Source organism: Fringilla coelebs (assembly GCF_963513975.1).
Source record: "Fringilla coelebs genome assembly, chromosome: 1".
NCBI lineage: Eukaryota > Metazoa > Chordata > Aves > Passeriformes > Fringillidae > Fringilla > Fringilla coelebs.
The window spans coordinates 113,725,825-113,738,607 of NC_140028.1; the positions used below are offsets into that span (position 1 = coordinate 113,725,825).

Consider the following 12,783-nt stretch of genomic DNA (forward strand, 5'->3'; position numbering starts at 1 on the left):
GAGTATTCGGTGAAAAGTTGATAGTACAGCTATAAACACACTTAGCAGATGTTTGACTTCTGAGTTGTTCTGTTCTGGACCCGTGGTACAAATGCATTTTGCAGTGCTAGTGAAGTCTTGGATCAGAGCAAAAATATTACCTTGGAGCTGTTCTTAGCAGCTGTTGATGCAGAAAATGTGAAGTGTGGAACTCAGTTTCAGTTCCTTTTTTGGTATTCCCTGAGCTGGAATTGAAGGCATGCTGTCTTGCCCATTCTGCTGCTGTGTGACCCTGCAGTAGCCGTAATCAGTGGCCTGGGAGATGAGCGAGTGGAGCGGGAGCGATTGGCTGGGGAGCAATTTCCCGGAGTACATCTGTGTCAGGCACAGCCAGCTAAAGCAGTCATGTATGCGCAGGCTCTAATCTCTGGGGAGGTTCATTACAGGGTCTTGTACAAGGGCATTCTCTGCTTCTGCACATCAGCATGGAAGAAGCTCGTCAAGGGAAGAAAATGCAACCTGTATGTAAATAGCAGCTGTGTAACGTAATAATGGCTTGAATGTGATTTGATGCAAGTGATATTTAGCAGCTGTGGCTCAGAATTGTGTGCTACCTTAGACTCGCTAGTTGTGGAAGAAATTTTTGAAAGATCTGGTGATAGAAGTAGTAGTTTGAGTAGGGAAGATATTTGCTGTGTTGTTAGAATTGCTTAATCATAGTAACTAGCTTAATTCAGAAAGAAGATGTGCTCTTACAATTGTGATAGTATACTACCAGACTTTGAGATTGGCTGAGTGTTGTGGATTGGGTTATTTTTTCTTTTGCACTATTTTGAGCCAGCCTTTCTTAATTTGAGGGTTATCAACTGTGGCTTTGCTTGATTCTGTGTAAGTATAGCCAGGATGTTACTGGTTGAGAATCTTAAAATAGCCGGCTAATTGTTCCTTTTTGACAAAAAAAAAGGCAAGTGAACTTAATGAGCTCTGTAACTGAGGTGTTCACAGAGATAACGTTTTCTTCAGACCTCAGGGGCACAGATAAAAAACTCCATTTGTGGAGATTTATGCAATGAATTCTAATATTAGTGTTACAAGCTATTTTTTAGCCATTGTATGGTTTGTCATTATCACTGCCATGTAACTGCAATGCAGTGTGTAACAGGGATTACTACTTGAGGAGTTTCCTGGAAACTAAAGTCTATGGGATAGAATTTTCCTAAGGTGTAAAACTGTAAAGATCCCTGAATTTTCTATTCCCATGTGTGAGCATAAGAAAGAATTTGATTTAGATATATTAGAGTGCATCAGATTGTAGTGGCCTTTTGTTTGTCAAAGTCTCTAGTATGGTGCTTGATTTTTTATTTTCATTGTGGTGCTACTTTCAGCTCTGGGCACAGAACTCTATTAAGCATGTATGTGCCTAGAAGACTAGGCAAAGATTTGAGGTGACTAGTTGTAAACATTATAGTACTTCTGCTTTTTTTTACCTGTAATTTCAGGAATTCACTTAATTATGTTTAAGTGAATGGAGATAATGTTGGTTTTTTTTGAATGAAATTTAGTACTGTGAGGCAGTGATAAAATGCAACTTCGTGAAATAGCTACTATAATATTAGATATGCAATTTGATATCTTCTGTTGGATTGCTGACAGTATTTGCTAAGTTTATGCATGGTGGTGAATATTCTGGCTTGCAGAATACTCAGGCCGAATTCAAATAGACTTGTAAATCAAATACTCACTTGTACCTTGCTAGGAATCAAGCCATCTCTTTTTCTTGTGCTAATCCAGTTTTTTTGATGAATTGCTGTGGTGTGTCATGGTTGGTAGCCATTCACAATCATCACCAGTCTCTTGTTGGTATTATTTTTCCTCTTCTTTCTGACTTTTTCTTGCAATTTAATTTTCTCTTGTGATTAACAGAAACACTTGGTTTATTGTCCAAAGACATGTTTAGTTTTTCTGGGATGGGACATGGCTTCTCTTGCACATTGTGGTGCTCAGAGTGACCCTGGCTGGATTAAGGCCTGCTAGAACTGAGATAAAACTACTTATAAACATTAGGTTTCGATAGTGCAAGAAGCAAAATATTAGTGTGTTTAGAACTGCTTTTTTCCTGAAAGTGCTTGGGGTTTGTGGTGTTTAAGTAGAACACATACACATCTTTAGTGCCTTCCACATACAGTTTCGGAAAATTAAAAGTACAGTGAAACTTCTGGAGAGTCCAACTGAAGTCTCTTGATATCTTTTGGACATACTTGTCCAAACAAGGTTTGTAGAGCTGCTGTGTTTATTGTAAGTCTTCTAGAAGCAGATTGGTCAGATGTATTTAGTAAGGTAAGCTGAACAGTTAATTAGAGGATTAGTAGGCTAAAAAAAGTCTAAGTATCCCTAACCTCTTCGGTGATAGTTATGGTCTTACTGAAATAAATCTAAGTGTCACACCTTCCTGCGAGGCTCTGAGTGTAGCTTTGTTGAGGAGGGGCTGTGAGGATTGTTGAGTAAAATAGGAGTTGTACACACACAGGTAAAATCCACAGGAAAAGAGGGGGTGTGTAGTGACACCAAAGCCATTGAGCTGAACTAGAGTCATTCCTGTAGTGCTTGAGCAATACCCTCTGCTAAGATAGTAGGGGGGAAAAAAAATCTCTGGAAAGCAGCTGTTCCTGTGCAAAGGAGACCATAGAAAGTACAACTAAGGGGGAACCCATCAACAGTATGCTTCCTATTTTAAACCTGGCAAGTGAATTATTATTAATTGTGCTCTCATCTATATATATTTAGCAGGAAAGGCCAGCTAAAAATTGTACGATGACAAAATGAGACAGGGCTCATTTATATGTGGTGCATTTTTCCTTGGCTGTTAGGTTGAAGTGCTTGATTTAGAACTGGTAGTGTTTCATCACTCTGGCAACTTCTGATGATACAGTATTGCTGCCTAGAGACTGTGCCCAAAGAACTTACTTCAAATGAATCTATAGGATCACTTGTGCAGTTTGACTAAAGTTGAACAGTTTGATAGACTGCCTAATACTTCACTTACAGTTAGTTATTTAGAAATAACTTTGATTTTTTTGTATCCTGGTTGTCCTATAAGAAGGCAGCAACTACAAATGCCTGCCCTCCTGCCTCTGGTTTAAAAGCAGAATCAGTCTGAAAGGGAAGTAAAACAATATATTTAGAACTTACGAAGTGCTGCTGTTAGTTGTTCCTGCAGGTAAACCATGCCTACAAGCCCTTCCTATTTACTCACTTTTAACTAAGGCTGCTTGGTGCTGTGTGTGGGTAGCAGTGGGAGAAGACCTATGGGGTAGATCTGATGCAGATCTGATGCTTGCCTGGAGTACAGTGGTGGTCATTCCACTCTGCATACAGCATTCAGATATGACCTTGACAAATAGACTGTTTTTCTGGTTCCTTTTCTTTTCCCTTCCAGGGTTGCTCTCCTTGGTAGACTCAGTCTCCTAATTCTGTGGGTCTACAGCACTGGTCTTGCCTGTTTTTTACTCCCTCTAGTATTAGTTCTTATTGACTTGCAGCTCTGGAAGGTTGAATGCACAGAGAGGGGGTTGTATGTGCATTCTGTAAATTGGATATTTCCTGACTATATGGAGTATTTTGTTTGCCTAGAGCAGAAATACAGACTGCTGAAACAGACCACTTGGGAAATGTGGCTGTGACAATGAATAATGAATTACCCTGTGTGTTCTAAATTTTATATTATTTTATTAATATAAAATATATATCAATATATATCAATATTTTATAATGAAACAATATATTTCAATACCTATGTAACAAAACCAAGTGAGTTTGGTTATCTATTTTTGAAAAAGGTCGGTTTAAAAATATTTTACAGATGTACACACACATACCTGGGTACATTTGCAAAGTGAGGTTGTGTAGTTCCTCTTTGATTATGTCTGAGACATATGGTCAAAATGAAAGTTCTAATTCCTTTTTATAGCCAAACCTTAATTTTTGAAGCAGAGCAATATCAACAATCTTTTGTTGATTAATTTTTTTTGTTTGTTTTTGTCACTGGAGGTTTTTTTGATGGCTGTCATATCTGTCTCCTGAATGTAGATCCCACAAAGGAGGGCTGATAATAGAACAAGAGTCCTGCTTTGGCTATGTTTCCTAAGGTCAAGCCACTGTTGACACTGATTCAGTTTGCACAGGGCCTCTCCTGTTGTGTCCTGTTGCAGACAGCACGTTGATGGATGGTTTGATCCAGCTGAACTGCTCCTATGTACTTACTGGTGGTGAAAGGAGTGTGAAAGGCAAAATGCACTGTGCACAAGTGCTCATAGGCTGTTGATCTTGGGAAATCTACAGCAGTATGCTACAAAGGTTTGCCAGCTGGGTCTGTAAGCAGGGTGTGCTCCTGTTTTGAGAGGAATGATTTGTTGGTGCCACATTCCAGCCTAAGAGCAAAATCCTGTCTGCCAGATCTCTTGTGCTTACAAAAGTAGAGATGTATCCATGGGAAGGGGAAACTGCTTTCCCTTCAAGCCAGAGAGATTGGCGTACAGTTACAGCCACAAAGCAGTACGTAGGACCACTGGGATGGTATGGGCAGTTATATTAGAATACTATTAAAATAAGAAGTGTTAAACTGTTGGCCAGGACACATATATAAAGAAAAAATGTTGATAGGAGTACGCTCCTTCATCTCCATCCTGAGTTGGGGTTAGTTTTTGTTAGTTGCTTTTTGTATTGCATTTTTGTTTTTGTTTTTCCTTTTTATTTGCATCTATTTCAATAAATGCTGCAGTGAAACTTCTTTGTAGCATGAAAGTTGTAATGTAATTTTTTTTTGGGGGGGGGGAAAGGGTGATGGTGTTTGTGGAGGTTTGTTTGTTTGTGCTCTCTCTTAAACCCTAATTACTTACTTCCATGAGCACTAATGCAGTCCCTTCTGGTGCTGCAAGTCACTCTCTAATTCTGCTGGGGAAGAACTTTGGTCTGAGGAAATGTAAATGGAGCACATAAACATTGACTTAGCTAAGTAATGGTCTTAAATGTTGATCTCAAATTATTCTTAACATGGTTACTGTATTGCTCATAGATTTCAGAGGTTTACAGTTAGCTGCATCAGCTATTTATGATCACTGTCTATCACCAGAATGATTTGATTGAACTGTATTTCAAGTACCTTAAAAATGTGCTTCTAGCAAGTTGTCTTGGAAGTGGTTATTGAGTAATGCACTTTGGCAGCATGCCCATCTGAAATCTGTCATGTGTGTGACTGCACAAGGTTAAGTGAGTTGCATGGTGAGAAGTGCTTGCAGAGATGACAGTGGAAACTTGCCTTTGGATTTAGTACTCCCTGCGTCATATTCATGCTAGTCCTTGAGACTGGCTACCATATACTGCTGGAGGTTGTCAGTTCTTCCAAACTCACTGCTGTCCTTAAAAATTCATGAAATTTAGGATTGACTCTTTTTTTTTCAGTACTGGTTTTAAAAACATGTGACATTAATATGCTAGATACCAAAATTGTACTGCACAAATGACAATAAATGTTTGAAAGGTAAATAAGTAGTGTTAACAATTTCTGATGCTTGGTTTTCTGCAAGGGGGAATTACTCTTTTCTCACAGACTGAAAAAAGACATTTGAAAACCAGAGGTGGCAGGAGGAATCCCACTGGGAGTCTGCTGGAGCACTGAGTATTTGAAAGTCTTGTCTGATCTATAGCAGTTGAAAAGGGATTTCATTTTCATGCTGAGGAGAGTTAGAAGGCTGAGAAGACATATTCTAGTGTATGCAGGCACCTCTAGCTGAATATGAAGGTTTTATATGGAGGCTGTTTCTGCAGTATGTTTATGAGTATCCAGAAATCTGTTGTTAGGAAAAAGTACACTTAGTGTATCATAATACAGTGTAGTGTATCTTAATACAATGTGCTAGACTTTTTATTTTTTAATTTTTTTTCCCTTGAAGTAATCAGGATTTGTTCTGTTTTTATAAATTGCCTTCTTCTTTAAAAAAAAAAAAAAGCGCAAACCAAAGGTGAAAGCTTGATCTCTCCCTAGGGTACATTGGTTGCTGCTTATGTTGGTTTTTTTTCCCCTTCTCAATTGTTCTGTCTTTTGACTGAAAATGAAAGTTATATACTTTTTAAATTAGTCTTGAATTTTACTTTGGCTTGCCTACATCAGCTGTACTTGGGCATCTGTGGGATTGTCCTACATAAAGTTTCACATGCAGTGAATGGTAAACTGCCCAGGAATATTTGCTTTAAGCTCCAGTCATTTTCTGCCTGAAACAGGGAAGTTGACAAATTTTCCACAATCCTGCTGTTCTTTGTTTATGTAAAAAGTTCACAAAGTAGACAAGAGAACTGAAATGGCAGCTGTAAAATTTTCCCTCCCTTCAGTGCCTTCAACTGACATGATAGATCATTTATAATTACTGGGAATTTATGCCCTACAGACTTTATTTTTAACCAGGAAGAGGCTGTAGTTTGGAATTACTTTATAATGTATTTGAATATTTTTGATTTTTTACCTGACCTAAGGCAAAAATATCTCATACTGGGATTTGCTCTTGGCATCACAAAACAGATATGTTAAAATGATGCTTTGTGTTTTTCTGAACAAAGGCTGTAAATGATATGCTTCCTTCATGTATGATATTTGTGGTTGTTAATGGTTTATTCTTGGAAGAGTCTTTGCATATGTTGAGTACTTTGAGATAGTGATAGAACGGTTTGCAAGGGCACGCATGCTTTCCTGTAATCTAATCTTAAAAGACATGTTACTTTCACGTGATGTGGTTTTTGAAGACTGCTTCTGTATGTATGAGCTTGGCAGAGAATCTCTTTTACTGAAGCAAAGGGCGATAAAAATTAATAATGTGATATAGGGCACACAGGAAATCTCCTTTCAAAATGTTATTGGGAGATGAAAATTTCTTCTTATGTGTATGTTTTTCACAGTGTGTATGCAGTTTTCTGCTGGTATGCAGTATTGTTTGTATCATCTGGAGAAAAACTTTCTTCCTTTGTTGCTCAAAACCTGTGTTTGGCAAGATTTCAAGTGTCCTAAAAGGAGTGCTGGGGATGGGTGTGTTTAGGTACAGGAATTTTCAGGAGTTCTGTGGCTGTTGCCGTGAAGCCAATTGTGGAACAGATTTTGATAGCGGTTTTCCTATTACTACGGGGTTTTTTTCTACTCAGATATATAAAACCACCAAAGGAGTTCAGAGAATTTGTAATTCTTCCATCTGCTTCCATCTCTACTTGGAGTTTTATGGTAACGTGCATGCTGTGTGTATCTGTTTTCGTAAACAGGAGCGTACTACAATACACTGGATTTTGGTGTGTAGGAGACAGGAATATACTATTTCTCCCCATACTCCCCTCCCATCTTATTACCATAACACTTGAAAAATTTCTACCACTTTTTTATTGACAGATCCTTGGAACATTTTCATGCCCAACAGACATCACCTCAATTTTTTAAATTGTAGCTCTGTGGAGTGTACAAGGTTTTGAGTTTTCTAACCTGATTGCAAAACTCTACTGTCTCTACAAAGCAGCAGTAGTGACAAAGTCAGGTTACTGTGCAATGCCTTTCTTGAAAATCCTATTCAGAAAATCCTAGCTCAGAATTGACATGTATTTAGTTTTCAGAGGTTTATTTTCTGCCATGTGCTACTCTTTCCTCTTGTGTTTTTACTTATTTACATAGTGCCAGCTGCTTTTAGTTTTTTGTGGTCTAGCTGCATCTAACCTTTTTCTGAACCTCATCAGAATTTTTTCCCAGCATGTGGTGCTTGTCATCTTCATATTCTTTAATCTTCTTTCCTCAGTAGTTAAATACTTAAATTTGTTTTGTGTAAATGCACACAATATACTATAATAAAGATATTTTTTGTTAAGATCATGGAGTTCTGTGTTCAAAAACATTTTTTTTGTGAGTGGGAGTTGATACAGTGGTTTTAGCTTGTACCTGTTACACACAGGTATGTTGTTTTTCATCCTTGCCACTTTTCCTGTGAGGTGACAAACTTGTTCTATATATAAAGTAATTGCATAATTCTAAGACCAAAGTTTAATTGAATATCGACACTGTTAAGGTTCCCAGTTCCTGTAAGACTCCTGATTTAGGCTTCTGGTTTTCCCTCGTGAACCCATTATCACAGATCCTCTGTGGATTGATTTAAATGCATCAGATCAATGTAACTGCTGCTAGAAGCAGTGATCAAACAGATAAACTTGTGGTGGGTCTGGCTGTCATATGGCCTCAAGAGAAGTCACTTTAGTGAGCTGATCTAATGGAAAACGAATCGAGTTGTTCTAAAAAAGCTAAAAAAAACCCCAACCAAACAACAAAGAAACCACACGTTTCTTAAGCGCTTTTTATCTGATTTTATGATGGTTAGGTCTGATTTAAGGAAAAAAGTGTGTGCCCAAGGGAGTGGAAAGATCAGGGACAGTAATTTTTAGGAGTTAGCCTTGCCCTTACATTTGGATGTAAAACTGCCCTTAGGCATTTGTTCTTTTGGAGAACCAGCTCTGTCAGGAGGCTGTAATTTGTGAGATGTGAAAAGTGGACTTTATTTCTAAGGAATGGAAACACGTGGAGAAAGGCAACTCTAACGTTTTGATATCAAGTCTGAGATGGGCTTGAAATTTCTACTGTTCAGTTACTTTATTTTTGTCAAGACTGAGCAAAAGGCAGTTTAAAGGTCTGCTTTAGTGATGTGCTAACTGTGATAAGAGGACGTGTTCAGAGATAAGCCTATATCTATTTCAAATATTTCATGTTATGAGTGGTGTGGTTTCAGTAGTAATGGAACCCCAAAAGGTCTGCTGGAAACTGCTGCTTTTTAACTTTGTGGGTAAAAAAAAAAAAAAAGTGAATTAGGTTAACAAGCTGGCTGTTGAAACCTGAATGAAGCAGTTATTTTGATATTTCCAGAGCTGTTAGTCTAGGAAAGAACTTAGGTTGGATAACCTAACATTTTTGCTGCCCCTTTGTTCAAAATAGCTTCTTATTTGTGCTGGAAAATCTCACACAGGAATTGCCCCCTTAAGAGCTTGAGATCTCTCAGTATTAACTTCTGTATCTTTTTATAAATTTACCAGTTATTTCATTGAAGTAGATTGATTGCTGTTGAGTAAAAAGCTAAAAGAATACTGCACTTCTGAAATGTGTCCTGATTGTAATGAAATCCCAGAGCATTGCAGAAGGAAATTTTATGGTATTTAGCCTGTTTGTTATTTACCCTTTTTTCCTTCAATGCAGGAAGGAAAAAATATTTTCTTAAAAAATTGGATTGGTACGTTTTCAGTGATGACATACTGTCTCAGAACATATTTAGGAATTTAGGAAAAAAGTAGTTCTATTTAGTTGTAACTTAACTTGTGTCTTGTTTCTTCAGGGTCATGATGAAGAAGCTGTTGTGGATATGGGCAAAATCAGCTCTACTATCAATACAAATTTTGAGAAGGAAGAACTAGAGAGTAAGTTTGTGGTGCTTTTGTGTTTGCTTAACATGTATTTTTTGCCTAAGGATAAAAGATGAATTTTTCTTGCTAAGAGGAATCAAAATTTTATGGCTATCATGAAATTCTGGGAGTAAAACTGGTGAAAGGCAGAGGTGACCTGCTCTGTTTTGTCTCTGTGCATGCTGGTAAATATCCACTGTTCTAATCTGTCACCAAAAAAACCCTAAAAACGACCCAAAAATTACTGAAGCTTTCCAAGGAAAGCTTGCTTCTTAGACTTAGGTTTGAAAAAATTATTCCTGTTGGTAAGTAATTTTCCAGCATGAATGATGTCACGTTCTGCCGAATTAAAAGTCAGGAAACAGGGGTCATGAGGGAGATGTTTGTTTTCTTTTCTGAAAGTTAAGTGTCCTTGTGATTGTGGTCATGCACTTCAAATACTGAGAGTCTGAACACACATGTAACTGTCCTTCTGATTCCATAGTAAACTGTATGTTCCACAATCTGCTGTCAGTAAAGCATTATGGTAGTTTTCTTTATTTGACTCGGGGTCCCACGTTTAGCAATAAAAATAGCAATGATTTAGTTTCATGTAGCAGAATGTAAAATTAGATATTTCATCTAAGACATGACATTTTTTCTTACTCGAAAACAAATTAGTTTGGGATGAGGATTCCTGGATGCTCCTTAATGAACAAGGAAAAGATTAGGGAGATCCAGTGTTAAAGTCTTCATTATTTGCCTTTCACATGAAATACTCTGAAGCTTAATTTACATTTGCAGAATGCTAGAAGGCAGTAGATTCACTGAATTATACTGACTCTTACTGCTTCAGCACACTAGAAAACCATAATGGCAGCAGTTTCTGGCTAAGAAAAGTTAATTTAGGTTGCTGTGATGTTTTTCTCATACTGTGGTATAACAGGAGACAGTTTAAAGTGATTGAAGTTGTTTGCTGCTGTTGCAGTCATACTCTTGATCTGTTCCCTTCATTCTGTTACTGTTTTCTGTCTTGTGCGAACACTTCTGTTGGCCTGACCAAATCAGAATCCCAGCTAGGTCTCTTAAGCCTTTGGAAAATTTAACATTCTGACAAAGGAAGGTGGTCAAGCTGTTGGGCACCCCAGAGCTGAGCAGGAGCTGAACAGAGGAAGGAAGCTTGGATGTGGGGCTGAGAGATGCAGCTGTGGAGGCTGTGACAGTGCTGGTTTAGATGGAGTTCTGCTGTAGGAAACCACTGCCTTGGCTGTGTCTGCAGTTGAATCTTCAGTGGAGATTTAAGCTGTCTCCTCCTTAATTCTTTCTCTTGCTTTTCTCCGGTGATTACCCAGAAAAGTGTGTGCATGTTTTGCAGAGAGGCAGGGGTTAAGGGGAAGCAGACATCCAGCTGGAGTGGTGTTGGAAGCAGCAGCCTTAGCAGCTGTAATACCTCGACCACAAAGAATGACATGGGAACGTGCAGCCAGATCGCTTCCCCAGTCTCTTTCAGAGCACATTCTTGTAAAGCGCTTCAGCTCCTACAGCACTGCAGTTAACCAGGATACTGGGTGGGAAGGCAGGGGGCTTAGGCTGCTTGAGGCAATTTAAGCACTTGGATAACCGCTATGGAAAATACCCCTCATCTTCTCTTTCACTCCCTCACTCATTTTGGAGTGGCCCAGTGTTTGTATATCAATGGAAGAGGAGGCTGGCTATACAGAGGTTTAACAAATAACTAATAAGAAGTATCTGACAAGAAAAATGTTTTCCAGTAGTATTTTCACATATGTGAAGCTGTGTATAGGCACACATTTTCTCACATAAATAGAAATTATTCTTGGTGTTCACATATATTTTTTAGTATCTTGTATGTTTGTAAGAATTAAATTTTTATTGATAGAATGGAGCAAGAGATGGGCACCATATCATTTGACTTTTATCAAAGTGAAAACTGTTCCAAAATAAGAACAAAATGTTTTTTCTTTCCTTTATGAAAGAGAAAAAGGTATGTAAGATTGTTCAATTTAATTCACCTTCTCAGAGAGTCTTCAAACTCAGGATGTTCTAGAGGATAAATTTATGTGAACTTACAGCTCTGTTTAAGAGTTCATTATTTATAAGCTATTATGATGAAAGTAGGTATGTGGAATTTTTAGGTTTTGTTTTTAATTCTGATATCAAAATCCTACAAGGGGATAAATGGGATTGTTGGCTGCAAGCAGTAAAACAATTCCCACTAGCATTATTTTTCATTTCTGACACAAATATTTTCTTGTAGGCTTGGGAAGCCCTGTACTAAAGCACTGGGCATTGGAAGTGTTTTAAGACTTAAAACTATTTCAGTCTAGTCTTTCAATATATGTTTCTGATGACTTGAAGAGGAGTACTAGGAATTTTGAACCTTTACAGACGTATGCATTGATGTATTTTCAAGGAGAGTCAGCTAGCAGCGCACTGAGTTCAGCTCTGGTGTGAAGCACCACACTTCTTAGACTCCGCATGGACAGGTGATACTTAACCTCTTTAAAGCTTGTACAAACTAATATTGATAGGTTTGATACAGCAGAGGGCATAATTTTGCTCTTAAGACTAAAGGGAAGGTGTCTTGGTGGTGTTAGTTTCTTGGTGTTGTATGTTCTGGAAATTTTGTGGTGAAATGTTAATGGAAAGAGAAACAAATGCTGAAGGGGAAAACAGATCTTGGACTTGGAGCTTCTCAAGTTCTGCATTCTATTTATGGTGGCTGGCAGAGTGTGGTACCTGTCTGGAGTGACAGTGTTTAGGTTAGAAAGGTTAGGCACAGGCTGCTTGTTTCGTAACACTCTTCCCATAAAAGAGGAATGGTTAGAGATGGTAAACTGCAATTGTGGGCAGACTGTGTGTGTACTAAATAAAGGTACTGCACTTTGCTGAAGCTGTAAGGCCTTATTTTGAATTAACAAATGTCAGTTTACAGAAGAGCTAGAAAAGGGAATAACATCTTAAAATAACCTTTTTTAAGAGCACCTAATGTTCTTAACTTGATGCCAGGCTCTTTGAGCTGCAGTGAATAAGAGTAATAACAAAGTCACCCGGTAGTTGGGAGTAAGGCAAGAATATTAATGGCAGAGGTATTTCATGTAATCTTGTAAAATGTATTTTCTGTTAAATGATGTTTAAGGAAAGCGTTCTTAACTTGGTCTGTCTTGATACTACAAGGATGCATTTTAAAATGTGTAGCTACTTTTCAACCTTGATTTGAGGATACATTTACTAGATACAGTGTAAGGGAAAAGGGATACATTCTGTTACTCTTAGCAGGCATAGCAAAGATAAGCAGTTTACACATAACAGAGGTTTCATTCCAGAAACAATCTTGAGGTC

The 12,783-nt window shown here is 38.0% G+C and overlaps 1 protein-coding gene across 7 annotated transcripts in view; it reads left to right on the forward strand.

The window, feature by feature from the left end:
* Nucleotides 1-12,783, forward strand: part of SLC4A7 (solute carrier family 4 member 7) — a 93,506-nt gene that overhangs the window by 26,371 nt on the left and 54,352 nt on the right. For 6 of the 7 annotated variants that reach the window (XM_084222913.1, XM_084222916.1, XM_084222919.1 and 3 more), the window contains exon 2: nucleotides 9,375-9,456. In XM_084222913.1, coding sequence (XP_084079039.1) covers nucleotides 9,375-9,456 — 82 coding nt within the window. Of the gene's footprint in view, nucleotides 1-412; nucleotides 501-9,374; nucleotides 9,457-12,783 lie in introns of those variants that run through there. The other variant, XM_084222914.1, reaches the window with a different exon arrangement.